This window comes from Schistocerca piceifrons, unplaced genomic scaffold (genome assembly GCF_021461385.2).
Source record: "Schistocerca piceifrons isolate TAMUIC-IGC-003096 unplaced genomic scaffold, iqSchPice1.1 HiC_scaffold_543, whole genome shotgun sequence".
NCBI lineage: Eukaryota > Metazoa > Arthropoda > Insecta > Orthoptera > Acrididae > Schistocerca > Schistocerca piceifrons.
The window spans coordinates 40,149-62,976 of record NW_025728781.1 but is presented as its reverse complement, the minus strand read 5'-3'; the positions used below and the strand labels follow the sequence as shown (position 1 = coordinate 62,976).

The 22,828-nt window shown below is 45.2% G+C and overlaps 5 protein-coding genes and 17 non-coding genes across 22 annotated transcripts; all 22 read right to left on the bottom strand.

Annotated features, from left to right (window-relative positions):
* Nucleotides 1-93: 93 nt before the first annotated feature.
* Trnaf-gaa lies at nucleotides 94-166 on the bottom strand. Its single transcript has one exon. It is a non-coding gene; the product is annotated as a tRNA-Phe (tRNA).
* A 710-nt stretch (nucleotides 167-876) lies between these two features.
* LOC124757195 (ATP-dependent DNA helicase PIF1-like) lies at nucleotides 877-2,849 on the bottom strand. The gene has a single exon (XM_047249060.1). It carries the CDS (start codon nucleotides 2,589-2,591, stop codon nucleotides 924-926), a length of 1,668 nt encoding a protein of 555 aa, XP_047105016.1. The 5' UTR covers nucleotides 2,592-2,849; the 3' UTR covers nucleotides 877-923.
* Nucleotides 2,850-3,565: 716 nt separating this feature from the next.
* Trnas-cga lies at nucleotides 3,566-3,647 on the bottom strand. The gene has a single exon. It is a non-coding gene; the product is annotated as a tRNA-Ser (tRNA).
* Nucleotides 3,648-3,770: 123 nt separating this feature from the next.
* Trnak-uuu lies at nucleotides 3,771-3,843 on the bottom strand. Its single transcript has one exon. It is a non-coding gene; the product is annotated as a tRNA-Lys (tRNA).
* Nucleotides 3,844-4,380: 537 nt separating this feature from the next.
* Nucleotides 4,381-4,453, bottom strand: Trnaf-gaa. The gene has a single exon. It is a non-coding gene; the product is annotated as a tRNA-Phe (tRNA).
* Nucleotides 4,454-5,043: 590 nt separating this feature from the next.
* On the bottom strand, nucleotides 5,044-5,125 carry Trnas-uga. The gene has a single exon. It is a non-coding gene; the product is annotated as a tRNA-Ser (tRNA).
* A 657-nt stretch (nucleotides 5,126-5,782) lies between these two features.
* On the bottom strand, nucleotides 5,783-5,864 carry Trnas-cga. The gene has a single exon. It is a non-coding gene; the product is annotated as a tRNA-Ser (tRNA).
* Nucleotides 5,865-5,987: 123 nt separating this feature from the next.
* Nucleotides 5,988-6,060, bottom strand: Trnak-uuu. The gene has a single exon. It is a non-coding gene; the product is annotated as a tRNA-Lys (tRNA).
* A 537-nt stretch (nucleotides 6,061-6,597) lies between these two features.
* On the bottom strand, nucleotides 6,598-6,670 carry Trnaf-gaa. The gene has a single exon. It is a non-coding gene; the product is annotated as a tRNA-Phe (tRNA).
* A 711-nt stretch (nucleotides 6,671-7,381) lies between these two features.
* LOC124757194 (ATP-dependent DNA helicase PIF1-like) lies at nucleotides 7,382-9,354 on the bottom strand. Its single transcript, XM_047249059.1, has one exon. The coding sequence runs from the start codon at nucleotides 9,094-9,096 to the stop codon at nucleotides 7,429-7,431; it is 1,668 nt and encodes a 555-aa protein (XP_047105015.1). The 5' UTR covers nucleotides 9,097-9,354; the 3' UTR covers nucleotides 7,382-7,428.
* A 716-nt stretch (nucleotides 9,355-10,070) lies between these two features.
* On the bottom strand, nucleotides 10,071-10,152 carry Trnas-cga. The gene has a single exon. It is a non-coding gene; the product is annotated as a tRNA-Ser (tRNA).
* Nucleotides 10,153-10,275: 123 nt separating this feature from the next.
* Trnak-uuu lies at nucleotides 10,276-10,348 on the bottom strand. The gene has a single exon. It is a non-coding gene; the product is annotated as a tRNA-Lys (tRNA).
* A 537-nt stretch (nucleotides 10,349-10,885) lies between these two features.
* Trnaf-gaa lies at nucleotides 10,886-10,958 on the bottom strand. Its single transcript has one exon. It is a non-coding gene; the product is annotated as a tRNA-Phe (tRNA).
* Nucleotides 10,959-11,670: 712 nt separating this feature from the next.
* Nucleotides 11,671-13,643, bottom strand: LOC124757196 (ATP-dependent DNA helicase PIF1-like). The gene has a single exon (XM_047249061.1). The coding sequence runs from the start codon at nucleotides 13,383-13,385 to the stop codon at nucleotides 11,718-11,720; it is 1,668 nt and encodes a 555-aa protein (XP_047105017.1). The 5' UTR covers nucleotides 13,386-13,643; the 3' UTR covers nucleotides 11,671-11,717.
* A 716-nt stretch (nucleotides 13,644-14,359) lies between these two features.
* On the bottom strand, nucleotides 14,360-14,441 carry Trnas-cga. Its single transcript has one exon. It is a non-coding gene; the product is annotated as a tRNA-Ser (tRNA).
* A 123-nt stretch (nucleotides 14,442-14,564) lies between these two features.
* Nucleotides 14,565-14,637, bottom strand: Trnak-uuu. Its single transcript has one exon. It is a non-coding gene; the product is annotated as a tRNA-Lys (tRNA).
* Nucleotides 14,638-15,174: 537 nt separating this feature from the next.
* Trnaf-gaa lies at nucleotides 15,175-15,247 on the bottom strand. The gene has a single exon. It is a non-coding gene; the product is annotated as a tRNA-Phe (tRNA).
* A 712-nt stretch (nucleotides 15,248-15,959) lies between these two features.
* On the bottom strand, nucleotides 15,960-17,932 carry LOC124757197 (ATP-dependent DNA helicase PIF1-like). Its single transcript, XM_047249062.1, has one exon. It carries the CDS (start codon nucleotides 17,672-17,674, stop codon nucleotides 16,007-16,009), a length of 1,668 nt encoding a protein of 555 aa, XP_047105018.1. The 5' UTR covers nucleotides 17,675-17,932; the 3' UTR covers nucleotides 15,960-16,006.
* A 716-nt stretch (nucleotides 17,933-18,648) lies between these two features.
* On the bottom strand, nucleotides 18,649-18,730 carry Trnas-cga. Its single transcript has one exon. It is a non-coding gene; the product is annotated as a tRNA-Ser (tRNA).
* Nucleotides 18,731-18,853: 123 nt separating this feature from the next.
* Nucleotides 18,854-18,926, bottom strand: Trnak-uuu. Its single transcript has one exon. It is a non-coding gene; the product is annotated as a tRNA-Lys (tRNA).
* Nucleotides 18,927-19,463: 537 nt separating this feature from the next.
* Nucleotides 19,464-19,536, bottom strand: Trnaf-gaa. The gene has a single exon. It is a non-coding gene; the product is annotated as a tRNA-Phe (tRNA).
* Nucleotides 19,537-20,250: 714 nt separating this feature from the next.
* LOC124757190 (ATP-dependent DNA helicase PIF1-like) lies at nucleotides 20,251-22,223 on the bottom strand. Its single transcript, XM_047249056.1, has one exon. It carries the CDS (start codon nucleotides 21,963-21,965, stop codon nucleotides 20,298-20,300), a length of 1,668 nt encoding a protein of 555 aa, XP_047105012.1. The 5' UTR covers nucleotides 21,966-22,223; the 3' UTR covers nucleotides 20,251-20,297.
* Nucleotides 22,224-22,828: the final 605 nt, after the last annotated feature.

The window sequence follows — 22,828 nt, the reverse complement described above, 5'->3', positions numbered from 1 at the left end:
CAGCTACAGGAGAGAGTCATTTTTGTTGTCAGCGGTAGTTGCATTATCACAAACGCAGAGTAATTCCATTGGCGTCGCATCAAAATGAATACCTGCCGAAACCCGGGATCGAACCAGGGACCTTTAGATCTTCAGTCTAACGCTCTCCCAACTGAGCTATTTCGGCTGACGTTCAAGGCGGCCATTTGCATGTGTTCGTTCACGTCTGCCTCGTTGCCAGTTTCACAGTCACCTTCGTCTGATAAGACACAGGGGCGCTGAAAGGCGAGCAGGCGATGCAGTGAAGTTCCACACACATTTCTTCTGCTTCCGTCATCGTAACAAGCAAACATGTCGACTCGATTCGTGTAATATTGACTTCGCTGACGCTAGCAAACCCGTGCTATATCGATGCCAGGGGCAACTCGTGTGCAGAGAACGAGACACGAGAAGGAGTGAGCCTCTCCACCGTATGAGAGGCAGTATCTAGCAGATACGCACGGTAAAACATTCCACCTGCGTTAGCTCATAAATTGCTACACGTCATCGTCTGCAAGCTAAAATGGACACATCTGCACTGCCCAGTGAGGCGACACTTGTACTAACACCTGGTGGACGGCTGTGAGACGCGGAGATGAGCTGCGGCTTCTGGGCGCGACTGTAACGCTGCGCCCTGGATCAAATAACACTGCACATTGCTGGTGACCCACGTGTTTAGTAGTGACGCAACTGCTAGGATGCAGCTGAACGTCCGCCTTTTGAGAGCGAGAAAATTTTCGCAGCCGGCAGGACTCGAACCTACGCTCCCAGAGGGAATCTGATTTCAAGTCAGACGCCTTAACCACTTTTTTTTTTTTTTTTTTTTTAAAATCTGAAAATTTTATTTAGAATTGCACCAAAGTACAGTGTCAAAATGAAACAAAATTAATGAAACTAATTTACTTTTAGTAATGTTTTCTGGCTTTTTTGCCTAAAGGAACAATTTCCATGGCATGTAGAGTTCGCCGAAATTTCCTATAAAAGGCCAAAACTTCTGGATTTGCCCAGACCTGTTTAGGATCAAAGTCAAGAACCCTCAATGTATCAAAATTCTTTGCTCTGGACAGAGCAACATATGCCTGACCTGCCTCAAACACACGTGATAGAGACATTTCCACACAGTCCAGTGATAAGCCCTGTGATTTATGAATTGAGAAAGCCCATGCAAGTCTAAGTGGTAGCTGCTTTCTTGTAAGTATTGTACCTCCAGCAGCTTTCACAACCCAGCGATCTGGACGAATAACATACTCTTTTCTGGAACAGAAACGAATAGCTGGCATCCCTGGCAACTCTCCCATTTTAGTACGGTTGATCAAATCTGCATCTTGCATATGGCTGCACAATCTTGTTGCAAGTATTCCTTCCACTTCAATCTTATGTTTCGACGTAGATATTAACTTATCCGAAATTTCTGGAGTGATCCTGCCGATCCGTACATTTTGCAAAATTTTAATGAATTCTGGATCTGCCTGGCGATGCACTTTATTAAGTTCAAAGCTTGTATGTATAACCTGGTCCCAGACAGCACTCTGGAAACAAATTTTTGCTTGACCAGGTTTTGCATCACGACAAACTGGTGGAAGCTGAAGAAAGTCACCACACAGGATAAGCTGTATTCCTCCAAATGGTCTCTCATTGTTCCTCACTATTCGGGCAACATAGTCCAGTTTCTCAAAAAATTCTCCTTCAACCATAGAAATTTCATCTATTATTAGATGACGACATTTTCTCCACATCTGCTGAACCTGTGGGCGAGTAGCCAATTCAATACAGCGTTCTTTGGAAGCCTGACCACTTCCTATTCCTGCAAATGAGTGCAATGTTACACCACCTATCTGACAGGCTGCCACACCTGTGCTAGCTGTGGCTACTGTAACATCTGGAGGTAATGCTCCTAGAATTCGCTGAAGTAGGTAGGACTTACCAGTACCAGCACTACCTGTAAAAAATATGTTTTGGCCCTTAAGAGCTGCTTCTAACACCTGCTTTTGCTCATCTGTTAAAGGACAGGGGTCTAGACCTGAGGCTATCCGAATTTTCTTGGTGCCCATTACTTGCATTGTTTGCAATGGCCTCTTCTTCCCAGTTGGTGGTGTAGTTACAGTATTCGGTAAGCTTACTTTTGCCTTTGCTTTATTTACCTCTTGCAGAGTAACTGGACTTATTTCTTGCATTATTTTATCTTTTGCAGACGGTAACCTAGATTTAATGGGAACCTTGGTAGAAGCAGTATCTGCACTTAATTTTATAAATACGGTCTTCAGGAACGTCAGAAGGTTTACCGGTGGTGCATTTGAAATCAATAAAATTAATTTTTGAAGTTGAAAATTTATCGATGCTTTCCCTTCTGCCATAAATTTTTTGTGAACTGTTATCCCTTTCAATTGGAACCTGTTGTTAACAGAAGTTCCTTTTTCTGTCAGGATTTCAAGAAATATTTCCCTGAACTCATTTCTGATGAGCCTTAAAATGACATTCTCAAGAGCAGATTTTCTCACAACACAATTCTGTGAATTCAGCCATTCCAGCGTAACTGAACAAGACAGTGTAGGGCACTCCGCAGCATTTGTCATGTTGCTTTGTAAACCTGGAACAATGTTAAAATGTTTGGTAAAAGAAATTCAGCACTGCTCTCTTGCCAAGAAACAGCTCTTCACCAGTCTGTCATGTATAGTATATTGCTGTAACACACGGTACCTGAAAGTTTTTCATTTTCACTGCAACGTGCCGTTCCATTCCTTCCTCTTAAAAATTCTTTTTTTTATATAATGCAATTACTTTCCTTGGTAAGAATGGAGATTTTCCGCAGTCATTTAAGAGGAGTGCTTTGTTTTACTTCCTCTAATTCAAATACATCTTAGTCCACCCGCAACCACTCGGCCACGACTGCCGGTGGCGGAAGCGACTCCCGACAAGTGAAAACGCCATCTTCAGAAGCAATCTGATGGCACAAAACGGCGTGGCCTCACTCTTTTCTCTAGGGTTTCCATTAGCCGCTACGAAAGTGTAGTCATTTTTGCCCAGACAGGGACTTGAACCCAGGACCCTAACGCTCTACCGACTCAGCTATGCGGGCCCACGCACGAGCATTATCGTACAGCTGCGTGGTGTGCGAGTGATTCGCATGTCGTAATTACTGGCTTATGGCTCCAATGGCGACTTCACCGACTTCCCACTGACGCACCGCTGACGCTAGTTTTCTGGCGCCTTAGAACGATGGACATACCTCCAAGCAGCTGCGAGATCTTAAGAAAAGAAACGCTGCACCACTGCTTTTGCCGCACTCGAATGATTGAAATTGCGATTCTTAAAAAGAATCTGAAATGTTCGCTCTCTCCATCACTTTCGAGCACATCTGTGCTGCAGTACCAGCGTCAGTGTGAGGTGAACCGATAGCCACAGTAAGCAGCGGTCGTCGCGAAAACTCAGTATTCTTAAAACGGAAATTTTCGTCTTGTTGAGAATGGCGTCACTGGTTTGCACCCGCATTCGCCCACGCATGTCACATGTGTGCGAAAATGTTTGCTCCTCTTTACGCAAAATCGCACGCAGCCGGTAGGATTCGAACCTACGCTCCCACAGGGAATCTGATTTCGAGTCGGACGCCTTAACCACTCGGCCACGACTGCCGTTAGCGCGGTTTAACTGCTACCGTTTAAAGCACTGTGGTGTCAGAAAACGGCGTAGCTGCATTATTTTCCGTAACGTTTCCAGCGCTACCAGACGAATCGCTACCAAAGTATTAAAATCTCCACCTGGACAGGGACTTGAACCCTGGACCCTTAGCTTAAACGCCTAACGCTCTACCGACTGAGCTATCCGGGCACACGACGCTGTGAAACCTCCCACGATGCACAACTACACATTGACTCATGTCCTTTACTGTTGTGCAATCGCTGTATGGGGCTGTTACTAATAAAACGTCGCCTAAATGCTGTCTACAAACTTATCGCGCTAAGCTCGTAACACACTATCGAAGACTGCTGGCACATGATGCAACAACAAATTGCACCAGTTGTTACGTCTCATACGTTGGAGCAGAGAATTTACGTGTTTTGTCGACACTCACTGGGCAATTGGAAAATTCACAAGCATTTCGAATGCAATGTTTCCCACGTTTTCGCTCATTTCACGGTTCCGTTGAAGACGTTCTTCACCACCTGACACAGAAAAAGGAATGCAGTCGGTAGGATATTTTTAATCCTTTTGCTTCTAAGGGAGTTAGTTGTCTAGTGAGTTCCTCTTACGGCATGCACTAGGCAACCAGAACAGCTACAGGAGAGAGTCATTTTTGTTGTCAGCGGTAGTTGCATTATCACAAACGCAGAGTAATTCCATTGGCGTCGCATCAAAATGAATACCTGCCGAAACCCGGGATCGAACCAGGGACCTTTAGATCTTCAGTCTAACGCTCTCCCAACTGAGCTATTTCGGCTGACGTTCAAGGCGGCCATTTGCATGTGTTCGTTCACGTCTGCCTCGTTGCCAGTTTCACAGTCACCTTCGTCTGATAAGACACAGGGGCGCTGAAAGGCGAGCAGGCGATGCAGTGAAGTTCCACACACATTTCTTCTGCTTCCGTCATCGTAACAAGCAAACATGTCGACTCGATTCGTGTAATATTGACTTCGCTGACGCTAGCAAACCCGTGCTATATCGATGCCAGGGGCAACTCGTGTGCAGAGAACGAGACACGAGAAGGAGTGAGCCTCTCCACCGTATGAGAGGCAGTATCTAGCAGATACGCACGGTAAAACATTCCACCTGCGTTAGCTCATAAATTGCTACACGTCATCGTCTGCAAGCTAAAATGGACACATCTGCACTGCCCAGTGAGGCGACACTTGTACTAACACCTGGTGGACGGCTGTGAGACGCGGAGATGAGCTGCGGCTTCTGGGCGCGACTGTAACGCTGCGCCCTGGATCAAATAACACTGCACATTGCTGGTGACCCACGTGTTTAGTAGTGACGCAACTGCTAGGATGCAGCTGAACGTCCGCCTTTTGAGAGCGAGAAAATTTTCGCAGCCGGCAGGACTCGAACCTACGCTCCCAGAGGGAATCTGATTTCAAGTCAGACGCCTTAACCACTCGGCCACGACTGCCGGTGGCGGAAGCGACTCCCGACAAGTGAAACCGCCATCTTCAGAAGCAATCTGATGGCACAAAACGGCGTGGCCTCACTCTTTTCTCTAGGGTTTCCATTAGCCGCTACGAAAGTGTAGTCATTTTTGCCCAGACAGGGACTTGAACCCAGGACCCTAACGCTCTACCGACTCAGCTATGCGGGCCCACGCACGAGCATTATCGTACAGCTGCGTGGTGTGCGAGTGATTCGCATGTCGTAATTACTGGCTTATGGCTCCAATGGCGACTTCACCGACTTCCCACTGACGCACCGCTGACGCTAGTTTTCTGGCGCCTTAGAACGATGGACATACCTCCAAGCAGCTGCGAGATCTTAAGAAAAGAAACGCTGCACCACTGCTTTTGCCGCACTCGAATGATTGAAATTGCGATTCTTAAAAAGAATCTGAAATGTTCGCTCTCTCCATCACTTTCGAGCACATCTGTGCTGCAGTACCAGCGTCAGTGTGAGGTGAACCGATAGCCACAGTAAGCAGCGGTCGTCGCGAAAACTCAGTATTCTTAAAACGGAAATTTTCGTCTTGTTGAGAATGGCGTCACTGGTTTGCACCCGCATTCGCCCACGCATGTCACATGTGTGCGAAAATGTTTGCTCCTCTTTACGCAAAATCGCACGCAGCCGGTAGGATTCGAACCTACGCTCCCACAGGGAATCTGATTTCGAGTCGGACGCCTTAACCACTCGGCCACGACTGCCGTTAGCGCGGTGCAACTGCTACCGTTTAAAGCACTGTGGTGTCAGAAAACGGCGTAGCTGCATTATTTTCCGTAACGTTTCCAGCGCTACCAGACGAATCGCTACCAAAGTATTAAAATCTCCACCTGGACAGGGACTTGAACCCTGGACCCTTAGCTTAAACGCCTAACGCTCTACCGACTGAGCTATCCGGGCACACGACGCTGTGAAACCTCCCACGATGCACAACTATACATTGACTCATGTCCTTTACTGTTGTGCAATCGCTGTATGGGGCTGTTACTAATAAAACGTCGCCTAAATGCTGTCTACAAACTTATCGCGCTAAGCTCGTAACACACTATCGAAGACTGCTGGCACATGATGCAACAACAAATTGCACCAGTTGTTACGTCTCATACGTTGGAGCAGAGAATTTACGTGTTTTGTCGACACTCACTGGGCAATTGGAAAATTCACAAGCATTTCGAATGCAATGTTTCCCACGTTTTCGCTCATTTCACGGTTCCGTTGAAGACGTTCTTCACCACCTGACACAGAAAAAGGAATGCAGTCGGTAGGATATTTTTAATCCTTTTGCTTCTAAGGGAGTTAGTTGTCTAGTGAGTTCCTCTTACGGCATGCACTAGGCAACCAGAACAGCTACAGGAGAGAGTCATTTTTGTTGTCAGCGGTAGTTGCATTATCACAAACGCAGAGTAATTCCATTGGCGTCGCATCAAAATGAATACCTGCCGAAACCCGGGATCGAACCAGGGACCTTTAGATCTTCAGTCTAACGCTCTCCCAACTGAGCTATTTCGGCTGACGTTCAAGGCGGCCATTTGCATGTGTTCGTTCACGTCTGCCTCGTTGCCAGTTTCACAGTCACCTTCGTCTGATAAGACACAGGGGCGCTGAAAGGCGAGCAGGCGATGCAGTGAAGTTCCACACACATTTCTTCTGCTTCCGTCATCGTAACAAGCAAACATGTCGACTCGATTCGTGTAATATTGACTTCGCTGACGCTAGCAAACCCGTGCTATATCGATGCCAGGGGCAACTCGTGTGCAGAGAACGAGACACGAGAAGGAGTGAGCCTCTCCACCGTATGAGAGGCAGTATCTAGCAGATACGCACGGTAAAACATTCCACCTGCGTTAGCTCATAAATTGCTACACGTCATCGTCTGCAAGCTAAAATGGACACATCTGCACTGCCCAGTGAGGCGACACTTGTACTAACACCTGGTGGACGGCTGTGAGACGCGGAGATGAGCTGCGGCTTCTGGGCGCGACTGTAACGCTGCGCCCTGGATCAAATAACACTGCACATTGCTGGTGACCCACGTGTTTAGTAGTGACGCAACTGCTAGGATGCAGCTGAACGTCCGCCTTTTGAGAGCGAGAAAATTTTCGCAGCCGGCAGGACTCGAACCTACGCTCCCAGAGGGAATCTGATTTCAAGTCAGACGCCTTAACCACTTTTTTTTTTTTTTTTTTTTTTTAAATCTGAAAATTTTATTTAGAATTGCACCAAAGTACAGTGTCAAAATGAAACAAAATTAATGAAACTAATTTACTTTTAGTAATGTTTTCTGGCTTTTTTGCCTAAAGGAACAATTTCCATGGCATGTAGAGTTCGCCGAAATTTCCTATAAAAGGCCAAAACTTCTGGATTTGCCCAGACCTGTTTAGGATCAAAGTCAAGAACCCTCAATGTATCAAAATTCTTTGCTCTGGACAGAGCAACATATGCCTGACCTGCCTCAAACACACGTGATAGAGACATTTCCACACAGTCCAGTGATAAGCCCTGTGATTTATGAATTGAGAAAGCCCATGCAAGTCTAAGTGGTAGCTGCTTTCTTGTAAGTATTGTACCTCCAGCAGCTTTCACAACCCAGCGATCTGGACGAATAACATACTCTTTTCTGGAACAGAAACGAATAGCTGGCATCCCTGGCAACTCTCCCATTTTAGTACGGTTGATCAAATCTGCATCTTGCATATGGCTGCACAATCTTGTTGCAAATATTCCTTCCACTTCAATCTTATGTTTCGACGTAGATATTAACTTATCCGAAATTTCTGGAGTGATCCTGCCGATCCGTACATTTTGCAAAATTTTAATGAATTCTGGATCTGCCTGGCGATGCACTTTATTAAGTTCAAAGCTTGTATGTATAACCTGGTCCCAGACAGCACTCTGGAAACAAATTTTTGCTTGACCAGGTTTTGCATCACGACAAACTGGTGGAAGCTGAAGAAAGTCACCACACAGGATAAGCTGTATTCCTCCAAATGGTCTCTCATTGTTCCTCACTATTCGGGCAACATAGTCCAGTTTCTCAAAAAATTCTCCTTCAACCATAGAAATTTCATCTATTATTAGATGACGACATTTTCTCCACATCTGCTGAACCTGTGGGCGAGTAGCCAATTCAATACAGCGTTCTTTGGAAGCCTGACCACTTCCTATTCCTGCAAATGAGTGCAATGTTACACCACCTATCTGACAGGCTGCCACACCTGTGCTAGCTGTGGCTACTGTAACATCTGGAGGTAATGCTCCTAGAATTCGCTGAAGTAGGTAGGACTTACCAGTACCAGCACTACCTGTAAAAAATATGTTTTGGCCCTTAAGAGCTGCTTCTAACACCTGCTTTTGCTCATCTGTTAAAGGACAGGGGTCTAGACCTGAGGCTATCCGAATTTTCTTGGTGCCCATTACTTGCATTGTTTGCAATGGCCTCTTCTTCCCAGTTGGTGGTGTAGTTACAGTATTCGGTAAGCTTACTTTTGCCTTTGCTTTATTTACCTCTTGCAGAGTAACTGGACTTATTTCTTGCATTATTTTATCTTTTGCAGACAGTAACCTAGATTTAATGGGAACCTTGGTAGAAGCAGTATCTGCACTTAATTTTATAAATACGGTCTTCAGGAACGTCAGAAGGTTTACCGGTGGTGCATTTGAAATCAATAAAATTAATTTTTGAAGTTGAAAATTTATCGATGCTTTCCCTTCTGCCATAAATTTTTTGTGAACTGTTATCCCTTTCAATTGGAACCTGTTGTTAACAGAAGTTCCTTTTTCTGTCAGGATTTCAAGAAATATTTCCCTGAACTCATTTCTGATGAGCCTTAAAATGACATTCTTAAGAGCAGATTTTCTCACAACACAATTCTGTGAATTCAGCCATTCCAGCGTAACTGAACAAGACAGTGTAGGGCACTCCGCAGCATTTGTCATGTTGCTTTGTAAACCTGGAACAATGTTAAAATGTTTGGTAAAAGAAATTCAGCACTGCTCTCTTGCCAAGAAACAGCTCTTCACCAGTCTGTCATGTATAGTATATTGCTGTAACACACGGTACCTGAAAGTTTTTCATTTTCACTGCAACGTGCCGTTCCATTCCTTCCTCTTAAAAATTCTTTTTTTTATATAATGCAATTACTTTCCTTGGTAAGAATGGAGATTTTCCGCAGTCATTTAAGAGGAGTGCTTTGTTTTACTTCCTCTAATTCAAATACATCTTAGTCCACCCGCAACCACTCGGCCACGACTGCCGGTGGCGGAAGCGACTCCCGACAAGTGAAAACGCCATCTTCAGAAGCAATCTGATGGCACAAAACGGCGTGGCCTCACTCTTTTCTCTAGGGTTTCCATTAGCCGCTACGAAAGTGTAGTCATTTTTGCCCAGACAGGGACTTGAACCCAGGACCCTAACGCTCTACCGACTCAGCTATGCGGGCCCACGCACGAGCATTATCGTACAGCTGCGTGGTGTGCGAGTGATTCGCATGTCGTAATTACTGGCTTATGGCTCCAATGGCGACTTCACCGACTTCCCACTGACGCACCGCTGACGCTAGTTTTCTGGCGCCTTAGAACGATGGACATACCTCCAAGCAGCTGCGAGATCTTAAGAAAAGAAACGCTGCACCACTGCTTTTGCCGCACTCGAATGATTGAAATTGCGATTCTTAAAAAGAATCTGAAATGTTCGCTCTCTCCATCACTTTCGAGCACATCTGTGCTGCAGTACCAGCGTCAGTGTGAGGTGAACCGATAGCCACAGTAAGCAGCGGTCGTCGCGAAAACTCAGTATTCTTAAAACGGAAATTTTCGTCTTGTTGAGAATGGCGTCACTGGTTTGCACCCGCATTCGCCCACGCATGTCACATGTGTGCGAAAATGTTTGCTCCTCTTTACGCAAAATCGCACGCAGCCGGTAGGATTCGAACCTACGCTCCCACAGGGAATCTGATTTCGAGTCGGACGCCTTAACCACTCGGCCACGACTGCCGTTAGCGCGGTGCAACTGCTACCGTTTAAAGCACTGTGGTGTCAGAAAACGGCGTAGCTGCATTATTTTCCGTAACGTTTCCAGCGCTACCAGACGAATCGCTACCAAAGTATTAAAATCTCCACCTGGACAGGGACTTGAACCCTGGACCCTTAGCTTAAACGCCTAACGCTCTACCGACTGAGCTATCCGGGCACACGACGCTGTGAAACCTCCCACGATGCACAACTATACATTGACTCATGTCCTTTACTGTTGTGCAATCGCTGTATGGGGCTGTTACTAATAAAACGTCGCCTAAATGCTGTCTACAAACTTATCGCGCTAAGCTCGTAACACACTATCGAAGACTGCTGGCACATGATGCAACAACAAATTGCACCAGTTGTTACGTCTCATACGTTGGAGCAGAGAATTTACGTGTTTTGTCGACACTCACTGGGCAATTGGAAAATTCACAAGCATTTCGAATGCAATGTTTCCCACGTTTTCGCTCATTTCACGGTTCCGTTGAAGACGTTCTTCACCACCTGACACAGAAAAAGGAATGCAGTCGGTAGGATATTTTTAATCCTTTTGCTTCTAAGGGAGTTAGTTGTCTAGTGAGTTCCTCTTACGGCATGCACTAGGCAACCAGAACAGCTACAGGAGAGAGTCATTTTTGTTGTCAGCGGTAGTTGCATTATCACAAACGCAGAGTAATTCCATTGGCGTCGCATCAAAATGAATACCTGCCGAAACCCGGGATCGAACCAGGGACCTTTAGATCTTCAGTCTAACGCTCTCCCAACTGAGCTATTTCGGCTGACGTTCAAGGCGGCCATTTGCATGTGTTCGTTCACGTCTGCCTCGTTGCCAGTTTCACAGTCACCTTCGTCTGATAAGACACAGGGGCGCTGAAAGGCGAGCAGGCGATGCAGTGAAGTTCCACACACATTTCTTCTGCTTCCGTCATCGTAACAAGCAAACATGTCGACTCGATTCGTGTAATATTGACTTCGCTGACGCTAGCAAACCCGTGCTATATCGATGCCAGGGGCAACTCGTGTGCAGAGAACGAGACACGAGAAGGAGTGAGCCTCTCCACCGTATGAGAGGCAGTATCTAGCAGATACGCACGGTAAAACATTCCACCTGCGTTAGCTCATAAATTGCTACACGTCATCGTCTGCAAGCTAAAATGGACACATCTGCACTGCCCAGTGAGGCGACACTTGTACTAACACCTGGTGGACGGCTGTGAGACGCGGAGATGAGCTGCGGCTTCTGGGCGCGACTGTAACGCTGCGCCCTGGATCAAATAACACTGCACATTGCTGGTGACCCACGTGTTTAGTAGTGACGCAACTGCTAGGATGCAGCTGAACGTCCGCCTTTTGAGAGCGAGAAAATTTTCGCAGCCGGCAGGACTCGAACCTACGCTCCCAGAGGGAATCTGATTTCAAGTCAGACGCCTTAACCACTTTTTTTTTTTTTTTTTTTTTTTAAAATCTGAAAATTTTATTTAGAATTGCACCAAAGTACAGTGTCAAAATGAAACAAAATTAATGAAACTAATTTACTTTTAGTAATGTTTTCTGGCTTTTTTGCCTAAAGGAACAATTTCCATGGCATGTAGAGTTCGCCGAAATTTCCTATAAAAGGCCAAAACTTCTGGATTTGCCCAGACCTGTTTAGGATCAAAGTCAAGAACCCTCAATGTATCAAAATTCTTTGCTCTGGACAGAGCAACATATGCCTGACCTGCCTCAAACACACGTGATAGAGACATTTCCACACAGTCCAGTGATAAGCCCTGTGATTTATGAATTGAGAAAGCCCATGCAAGTCTAAGTGGTAGCTGCTTTCTTGTAAGTATTGTACCTCCAGCAGCTTTCACAACCCAGCGATCTGGACGAATAACATACTCTTTTCTGGAACAGAAACGAATAGCTGGCATCCCTGGCAACTCTCCCATTTTAGTACGGTTGATCAAATCTGCATCTTGCATATGGCTGCACAATCTTGTTGCAAGTATTCCTTCCACTTCAATCTTATGTTTCGACGTAGATATTAACTTATCCGAAATTTCTGGAGTGATCCTGCCGATCCGTACATTTTGCAAAATTTTAATGAATTCTGGATCTGCCTGGCGATGCACTTTATTAAGTTCAAAGCTTGTATGTATAACCTGGTCCCAGACAGCACTCTGGAAACAAATTTTTGCTTGACCAGGTTTTGCATCACGACAAACTGGTGGAAGCTGAAGAAAGTCACCACACAGGATAAGCTGTATTCCTCCAAATGGTCTCTCATTGTTCCTCACTATTCGGGCAACATAGTCCAGTTTCTCAAAAAATTCTCCTTCAACCATAGAAATTTCATCTATTATTAGATGACGACATTTTCTCCACATCTGCTGAACCTGTGGGCGAGTAGCCAATTCAATACAGCGTTCTTTGGAAGCCTGACCACTTCCTATTCCTGCAAATGAGTGCAATGTTACACCACCTATCTGACAGGCTGCCACACCTGTGCTAGCTGTGGCTACTGTAACATCTGGAGGTAATGCTCCTAGAATTCGCTGAAGTAGGTAGGACTTACCAGTACCAGCACTACCTGTAAAAAATATGTTTTGGCCCTTAAGAGCTGCTTCTAACACCTGCTTTTGCTCATCTGTTAAAGGACAGGGGTCTAGACCTGAGGCTATCCGAATTTTCTTGGTGCCCATTACTTGCATTGTTTGCAATGGCCTCTTCTTCCCAGTTGGTGGTGTAGTTACAGTATTCGGTAAGCTTACTTTTGCCTTTGCTTTATTTACCTCTTGCAGAGTAACTGGACTTATTTCTTGCATTATTTTATCTTTTGCAGACGGTAACCTAGATTTAATGGGAACCTTGGTAGAAGCAGTATCTGCACTTAATTTTATAAATACGGTCTTCAGGAACGTCAGAAGGTTTACCGGTGGTGCATTTGAAATCAATAAAATTAATTTTTGAAGTTGAAAATTTATCGATGCTTTCCCTTCTGCCATAAATTTTTTGTGAACTGTTATCCCTTTCAATTGGAACCTGTTGTTAACAGAAGTTCCTTTTTCTGTCAGGATTTCAAGAAATATTTCCCTGAACTCATTTCTGATGAGCCTTAAAATGACATTCTCAAGAGCAGATTTTCTCACAACACAATTCTGTGAATTCAGCCATTCCAGCGTAACTGAACAAGACAGTGTAGGGCACTCCGCAGCATTTGTCATGTTGCTTTGTAAACCTGGAACAATGTTAAAATGTTTGGTAAAAGAAATTCAGCACTGCTCTCTTGCCAAGAAACAGCTCTTCACCAGTCTGTCATGTATAGTATATTGCTGTAACACACGGTACCTGAAAGTTTTTCATTTTCACTGCAACGTGCCGTTCCATTCCTTCCTCTTAAAAATTCTTTTTTTTATATAATGCAATTACTTTCCTTGGTAAGAATGGAGATTTTCCGCAGTCATTTAAGAGGAGTGCTTTGTTTTACTTCCTCTAATTCAAATACATCTTAGTCCACCCGCAACCACTCGGCCACGACTGCCGGTGGCGGAAGCGACTCCCGACAAGTGAAAACGCCATCTTCAGAAGCAATCTGATGGCACAAAACGGCGTGGCCTCACTCTTTTCTCTAGGGTTTCCATTAGCCGCTACGAAAGTGTAGTCATTTTTGCCCAGACAGGGACTTGAACCCAGGACCCTAACGCTCTACCGACTCAGCTATGCGGGCCCACGCACGAGCATTATCGTACAGCTGCGTGGTGTGCGAGTGATTCGCATGTCGTAATTACTGGCTTATGGCTCCAATGGCGACTTCACCGACTTCCCACTGACGCACCGCTGACGCTAGTTTTCTGGCGCCTTAGAACGATGGACATACCTCCAAGCAGCTGCGAGATCTTAAGAAAAGAAACGCTGCACCACTGCTTTTGCCGCACTCGAATGATTGAAATTGCGATTCTTAAAAAGAATCTGAAATGTTCGCTCTCTCCATCACTTTCGAGCACATCTGTGCTGCAGTACCAGCGTCAGTGTGAGGTGAACCGATAGCCACAGTAAGCAGCGGTCGTCGCGAAAACTCAGTATTCTTAAAACGGAAATTTTCGTCTTGTTGAGAATGGCGTCACTGGTTTGCACCCGCATTCGCCCACGCATGTCACATGTGTGCGAAAATGTTTGCTCCTCTTTACGCAAAATCGCACGCAGCCGGTAGGATTCGAACCTACGCTCCCACAGGGAATCTGATTTCGAGTCGGACGCCTTAACCACTCGGCCACGACTGCCGTTAGCGCGGTTTAACTGCTACCGTTTAAAGCACTGTGGTGTCAGAAAACGGCGTAGCTGCATTATTTTCCGTAACGTTTCCAGCGCTACCAGACGAATCGCTACCAAAGTATTAAAATCTCCACCTGGACAGGGACTTGAACCCTGGACCCTTAGCTTAAACGCCTAACGCTCTACCGACTGAGCTATCCGGGCACACGACGCTGTGAAACCTCCCACGATGCACAACTATACATTGACTCATGTCCTTTACTGTTGTGCAATCGCTGTATGGGGCTGTTACTAATAAAACGTCGCCTAAATGCTGTCTACAAACTTATCGCGCTAAGCTCGTAACACACTATCGAAGACTGCTGGCACATGATGCAACAACAAATTGCACCAGTTGTTACGTCTCATACGTTGGAGCAGAGAATTTACGTGTTTTGTCGACACTCACTGGGCAATTGGAAAATTCACAAGCATTTCGAATGCAATGTTTCCCACGTTTTCGCTCATTTCACGGTTCCGTTGAAGACGTTCTTCACCACCTGACACAGAAAAAGGAATGCAGTCGGTAGGATATTTTTAATCCTTTTGCTTCTAAGGGAGTTAGTTGTCTAGTGAGTTCCTCTTACGGCATGCACTAGGCAACCAGAACAGCTACAGGAGAGAGTCATTTTTGTTGTCAGCGGTAGTTGCATTATCACAAACGCAGAGTAATTCCATTGGCGTCGCATCAAAATGAATACCTGCCGAAACCCGGGATCGAACCAGGGACCTTTAGATCTTCAGTCTAACGCTCTCCCAACTGAGCTATTTCGGCTGACGTTCAAGGCGGCCATTTGCATGTGTTCGTTCACGTCTGCCTCGTTGCCAGTTTCACAGTCACCTTCGTCTGATAAGACACAGGGGCGCTGAAAGGCGAGCAGGCGATGCAGTGAAGTTCCACACACATTTCTTCTGCTTCCGTCATCGTAACAAGCAAACATGTCGACTCGATTCGTGTAATATTGACTTCGCTGACGCTAGCAAACCCGTGCTATATCGATGCCAGGGGCAACTCGTGTGCAGAGAACGAGACACGAGAAGGAGTGAGCCTCTCCACCGTATGAGAGGCAGTATCTAGCAGATACGCACGGTAAAACATTCCACCTGCGTTAGCTCATAAATTGCTACACGTCATCGTCTGCAAGCTAAAATGGACACATCTGCACTGCCCAGTGAGGCGACACTTGTACTAACACCTGGTGGACGGCTGTGAGACGCGGAGATGAGCTGCGGCTTCTGGGCGCGACTGTAACGCTGCGCCCTGGATCAAATAACACTGCACATTGCTGGTGACCCACGTGTTTAGTAGTGACGCAACTGCTAGGATGCAGCTGAACGTCCGCCTTTTGAGAGCGAGAAAATTTTCGCAGCCGGCAGGACTCGAACCTACGCTCCCAGAGGGAATCTGATTTCAAGTCAGACGCCTTAACCACTTTTTTTTTTTTTTTTTTTTTTTAAAATCTGAAAATTTTATTTAGAATTGCACCAAAGTACAGTGTCAAAATGAAACAAAATTAATGAAACTAATTTACTTTTAGTAATGTTTTCTGGCTTTTTTGCCTAAAGGAACAATTTCCATGGCATGTAGAGTTCGCCGAAATTTCCTATAAAAGGCCAAAACTTCTGGATTTGCCCAGACCTGTTTAGGATCAAAGTCAAGAACCCTCAATGTATCAAAATTCTTTGCTCTGGACAGAGCAACATATGCCTGACCTGCCTCAAACACACGTGATAGAGACATTTCCACACAGTCCAGTGATAAGCCCTGTGATTTATGAATTGAGAAAGCCCATGCAAGTCTAAGTGGTAGCTGCTTTCTTGTAAGTATTGTACCTCCAGCAGCTTTCACAACCCAGCGATCTGGACGAATAACATACTCTTTTCTGGAACTGAAACGAATAGCTGGCATCCCTGGCAACTCTCCCATTTTAGTACGGTTGATCAAATCTGCATCTTGCATATGGCTGCACAATCTTGTTGCAAGTATTCCTTCCACTTCAATCTTATGTTTCGACGTAGATATTAACTTATCCGAAATTTCTGGAGTGATCCTGCCGATCCGTACATTTTGCAAAATTTTAATGAATTCTGGATCTGCCTGGCGATGCACTTTATTAAGTTCAAAGCTTGTATGTATAACCTGGTCCCAGACAGCACTCTGGAAACAAATTTTTGCTTGACCAGGTTTTGCATCACGACAAACTGGTGGAAGCTGAAGAAAGTCACCACACAGGATAAGCTGTATTCCTCCAAATGGTCTCTCATTGTTCCTCACTATTCGGGCAACATAGTCCAGTTTCTCAAAAAATTCTCCTTCAACCATAGAAATTTCATCTATTATTAGATGACGACATTTTCTCCACATCTGCTGAACCTGTGGGCGAGTAGCCAATTCAATACAGCGTTCTTTGGAAGCCTGACCACTTCCTATTCCTGCAAATGAGTGCAATGTTACACCACCTATCTGACAGGCTGCCACACCTGTGCTAGCTGTGGCTACTGTAACATCTGGAGGTAATGCTCCTAGAATTCGCTGAAGTAGGTAGGACTTACCAGTACCAGCACTACCTGTAAAAAATATGTTTTGGCCCTTAAGAGCTGCTTCTAACACCTGCTTTTGCTCATCTGTTAAAGGACAGGGGTCTAGACCTGAGGCTATCCGAATTTTCTTGGTGCCCATTACTTGCATTGTTTGCAATGGCCTCTTCTTCCCAGTTGGTGGTGTAGTTACAGTATTCGGTAAGCTTACTTTTGCCTTTGCTTTATTTACCTCTTGCAGAGTAACTGGACTTATTTCTTGCATTATTTTATCTTTTGCAGACGGTAACCTAGATTTAATGGGAACCTTGGTAGAAGCAGTATCTGCACTTAATTTTATAAATACGGTCTTCAGGAACGTCAGAAGGTTTACCGGTGGTGCATTTGAAATCAATAAAATTAATTTTTGAAGTTGAAAATTTATCGATGCTTTCCCTTCTGCCATAAATTTTTTGTGAACTGTTATCCCTTTCAATTGGAACCTGTTGTTAACAGAAGTTCCTTTTTCTGTCAGGATTTCAAGAAATATTTCCCTGAACTCATTTCTGATGAGCCTTAAAATGACATTCTCAAGAGCAGATTTTCTCACAACACAATTCTGTGAATTCAGCCATTCCAGCGTAACTGAACAAGACAGTGTAGGGCACTCCGCAGCATTTGTCATGTTGCTTTGTAAACCTGGAACAATGTTAAAATGTTTGGTAAAAGAAATTCAGCACTGCTCTCTTGCCAAGAAACAGCTCTTCACCAGTCTGTCATGTATAGTATATTGCTGTAACACACGGTACCTGAAAGTTTTTCATTTTCACTGCAACGTGCCGTTCCATTCCTTCCTCTTAAAAATTCTTTTTTTTATATAATGCAATTACTTTCCTTGGTAAGAATGGAGATTTTCCGCAGTCATTTAAGAGGAGTGCTTTGTTTTACTTCCTCTAATTCAAATACATCTTAGTCCACCCGCAACCACTCGGCCACGACTGCCGGTGGCGGAAGCGACTCCCGACAAGTGAAAACGCCATCTTCAGAAGCAATCTGATGGCACAAAACGGCGTGGCCTCACTCTTTTCTCTAGGGTTTCCATTAGCCGCTACGAAAGTGTAGTCATTTTTGCCCAGACAGGGACTTGAACCCAGGACCCTAACGCTCTACCGACTCAGCTATGCGGGCCCACGCACGAGCATTATCGTACAGCTGCGTGGTGTGCGAGTGATTCGCATGTCGTAATTACTGGCTTATGGCTCCAATGGCGACTTCACCGACTTCCCACTGACGCACCGCTGACGCTAGTTTTCTGGCGCCTTAGAACGATGGACATACCTCCAAGCAGCTGCGAGATCTTAAGAAAAGAAACGCTGCACCACTGCTTTTGCCGCACTCGAATGATTGAAATTGCGATTCTTAAAAAGAATCTGAAATGTTCGCTCTCTCCATCACTTTCGAGCACATCTGTGCTGCAGTACCAGCGTCAGTGTGAGGTGAACCGATAGCCACAGTAAGCAGCGGTCGTCGCGAAAACTCAGTATTCTTAAAACGGAAATTTTCGTCTTGTTGAGAATGGCGTCACTGGTTTGCACCCGCATTCGCCCACGCATGTCACATGTGTGCGAAAATGTTTGCTCCTCTTTACGCAAAATCGCACGCAGCCGGTAGGATTCGAACCTACGCTCCCACAGGGAATCTGATTTCGAGTCGGACGCCTTAACCACTCGGCCACGACTGCCGTTAGCGCGGTGCAACTGCTACCGTTTAAAGCACTGTGGTGTCAGAAAACGGCGTAGCTGCATTATTTTCCGTAACGTTTCCAGCGCTACCAGACGAATCGCTACCAAAGTATTAAAATCTCCACCTGGACAGGGACTTGAACCCTGGACCCTTAGCTTAAACGCCTAACGCTCTACCGACTGAGCTATCCGGGCACACGACGCTGTGAAACCTCCCACGATGCACAACTATACATTGACTCATGTCCTTTACTGTTGTGCAATCGCTGTATGGGGCTGTTACTAATAAAACGTCGCCTAAATGCTGTCTACAAACTTATCGCGCTAAGCTCGTAACACACTATCGAAGACTGCTGGCACATGATGCAACAACAAATTGCACCAGTTGTTACGTCTCATACGTTGGAGCAGAGAATTTACGTGTTTTGTCGACACTCACTGGGCAATTGGAAAATTCACAAGCATTTCGAATGCAATGTTTCCCACGTTTTCGCTCATTTCACGGTTCCGTTGAAGACGTTCTTCACCACCTGACACAGAAAAAGGAATGCAGTCGGTAGGATATTTTTAATCCTTTTGCTTCTAAGGGAGTTAGTTGTCTAGTGAGTTCCTCTTACGGCATGCACTAGGCAACCAGAACAGCTACAGGAGAGAGTCATTTTTGTTGTCAGCGGTAGTTGCATTATCACAAACGCAGAGTAATTCCATTGGCGTCGCATCAAAATGAATACCTGCCGAAACCCGGGATCGAACCAGGGACCTTTAGATCTTCAGTCTAACGCTCTCCCAACTGAGCTATTTCGGCTTACGTTCAAGGCGGCCATTTGCATGTGTTCGTTCACGTCTGCCTCGTTGCCAGTTTCACAGTCACCTTCGTCTGATAAGACACAGGGGCGCTGAAAGGCGAGCAGGCGATGCAGTGAAGTTCCACACACATTTCTTCTGCTTCCGTCATCGTAACAAGCAAACATGTCGACTCGATTCGTGTAATATTGACTTCGCTGACGCTAGCAAACCCGTGCTATATCGATGCCAGGGGCAACTCGTGTGCAGAGAACGAGACACGAGAAGGAGTGAGCCTCTCCACCGTATGAGAGGCAGTATCTAGCAGATACGCACGGTAAAACATTCCACCTGCGTTAGCTCATAAATTGCTACACGTCATCGTCTGCAAGCTAAAATGGACACATCTGCACTGCCCAGTGAGGCGACACTTGTACTAACACCTGGTGGACGGCTGTGAGACGCGGAGATGAGCTGCGGCTTCTGGGCGCGACTGTAACGCTGCGCCCTGGATCAAATAACACTGCACATTGCTGGTGACCCACGTGTTTAGTAGTGACGCAACTGCTAGGATGCAGCTGAACGTCCGCCTTTTGAGAGCGAGAAAATTTTCGCAGCCGGCAGGACTCGAACCTACGCTCCCAGAGGGAATCTGATTTCAAGTCAGACGCCTTAACCACGTTTTTTTTTTTTTTTTTTTTTTTAAAAATCTGAAAATTTTATTTAGAATTGCACCAAAGTACAGTGTCAAAATGAAACAAAATTAATGAAACTAATTTACTTTTAGTAATGTTTTCTGGCTTTTTTGCCTAAAGGAACAATTTCCATGGCATGTAGAGTTCGCCGAAATTTCCTATAAAAGGCCAAAACTTCTGGATTTGCCCAGACCTGTTTAGGATCAAAGTCAAGAACCCTCAATGTATCAAAATTCTTTGCTCTGGACAGAGCAACATATGCCTGACCTGCCTCAAACACACGTGATAGAGACATTTCCACACAGTCCAGTGATAAGCCCTGTGATTTATGAATTGAGAAAGCCCATGCAAGTCTAAGTGGTAGCTGCTTTCTTGTAAGTATTGTACCTCCAGCAGCTTTCACAACCCAGCGATCTGGACGAATAACATACTCTTTTCTGGAACTGAAACGAATAGCTGGCATCCCTGGCAACTCTCCCATTTTAGTACGGTTGATCAAATCTGCATCTTGCATATGGCTGCACAATCTTGTTGCAAGTATTCCTTCCACTTCAATCTTATGTTTCGACGTAGATATTAACTTATCCGAAATTTCTGGAGTGATCCTGCCGATCCGTACATTTTGCAAAATTTTAATGAATTCTGGATCTGCCTGGCGATGCACTTTATTAAGTTCAAAGCTTGTATGTATAACCTGGTCCCAGACAGCACTCTGGAAACAAATTTTTGCTTGACCAGGTTTTGCATCACGACAAACTGGTGGAAGCTGAAGAAAGTCACCACACAGGATAAGCTGTATTCCTCCAAATGGTCTCTCATTGTTCCTCACTATTCGGGCAACATAGTCCAGTTTCTCAAAAAATTCTCCTTCAACCATAGAAATTTCATCTATTATTAGATGACGACATTTTCTCCACATCTGCTGAACCTGTGGGCGAGTAGCCAATTCAATACAGCGTTCTTTGGAAGCCTGACCACTTCCTATTCCTGCAAATGAGTGCAATGTTACACCACCTATCTGACAGGCTGCCACACCTGTGCTAGCTGTGGCTACTGTAACATCTGGAGGTAATGCTCCTAGAATTCGCTGAAGTAGGTAGGACTTACCAGTACCAGCACTACCTGTAAAAAATATGTTTTGGCCCTTAAGAGCTGCTTCTAACACCTGCTTTTGCTCATCTGTTAAAGGACAGGGGTCTAGACCTGAGGCTATCCGAATTTTCTTGGTGCCCATTACTTGCATTGTTTGCAATGGCCTCTTCTTCCCAGTTGGTGGTGTAGTTACAGTATTCGGTAAGCTTACTTTTGCCTTTGCTTTATTTACCTCTTGCAGAGTAACTGGACTTATTTCTTGCATTATTTTATCTTTTGCAGACAGTAACCTAGATTTAATGGGAACCTTGGTAGAAGCAGTATCTGCACTTAATTTTATAAATACGGTCTTCAGGAACGTCAGAAGGTTTACCGGTGGTGCATTTGAAATCAATAAAATTAATTTTTGAAGTTGAAAATTTATCGATGCTTTCCCTTCTGCCATAAATTTTTTGTGAACTGTTATCCCTTTCAATTGGAACCTGTTGTTAACAGAAGTTCCTTTTTCTGTCAGGATTTCAAGAAATATTTCCCTGAACTCATTTCTGATGAGCCTTAAAATGACATTCTTAAGAGCAGATTTTCTCACAACACAATTCTGTGAATTCAGCCATTCCAGCGTAACTGAACAAGACAGTGTAGGGCACTCCGCAGCATTTGTCATGTTGCTTTGTAAACCTGGAACAATGTTAAAATGTTTGGTAAAAGAAATTCAGCACTGCTCTCTTGCCAAGAAACAGCTCTTCACCAGTCTGTCATGTATAGTATATTGCTGTAACACACGGTACCTGAAAGTTTTTCATTTTCACTGCAACGTGCCGTTCCATTCCTTCCTCTTAAAAATTCTTTTTTTTATATAATGCAATTACTTTCCTTGGTAAGAATGGAGATTTTCCGCAGTCATTTAAGAGGAGTGCTTTGTTTTACTTCCTCTAATTCAAATACATCTTAGTCCACCCGCAACCACTCGGCCACGACTGCCGGTGGCGGAAGCGACTCCCGACAAGTGAAAACGCCATCTTCAGAAGCAATCTGATGGCACAAAACGGCGTGGCCTCACTCTTTTCTCTAGGGTTTCCATTAGCCGCTACGAAAGTGTAGTCATTTTTGCCCAGACAGGGACTTGAACCCAGGACCCTAACGCTCTACCGACTCAGCTATGCGGGCCCACGCACGAGCATTATCGTACAGCTGCGTGGTGTGCGAGTGATTCGCATGTCGTAATTACTGGCTTATGGCTCCAATGGCGACTTCACCGACTTCCCACTGACGCACCGCTGACGCTAGTTTTCTGGCGCCTTAGAACGATGGACATACCTCCAAGCAGCTGCGAGATCTTAAGAAAAGAAACGCTGCACCACTGCTTTTGCCGCACTCGAATGATTGAAATTGCGATTCTTAAAAAGAATCTGAAATGTTCGCTCTCTCCATCACTTTCGAGCACATCTGTGCTGCAGTACCAGCGTCAGTGTGAGGTGAACCGATAGCCACAGTAAGCAGCGGTCGTCGCGAAAACTCAGTATTCTT

Bases quoted from the DNA above. Each gene is read 5' to 3' on its own strand.
- LOC124757195 (XM_047249060.1), bottom strand. From the start codon at position 2,591: ATGACAAATGCTGCGGAGTGCCCTACACTGTCTTGTTCAGTTACGCTG.
- LOC124757194 (XM_047249059.1), bottom strand. From the start codon at position 9,096: ATGACAAATGCTGCGGAGTGCCCTACACTGTCTTGTTCAGTTACGCTG.
- LOC124757196 (XM_047249061.1), bottom strand. From the start codon at position 13,385: ATGACAAATGCTGCGGAGTGCCCTACACTGTCTTGTTCAGTTACGCTG.
- LOC124757197 (XM_047249062.1), bottom strand. From the start codon at position 17,674: ATGACAAATGCTGCGGAGTGCCCTACACTGTCTTGTTCAGTTACGCTG.
- LOC124757190 (XM_047249056.1), bottom strand. From the start codon at position 21,965: ATGACAAATGCTGCGGAGTGCCCTACACTGTCTTGTTCAGTTACGCTG.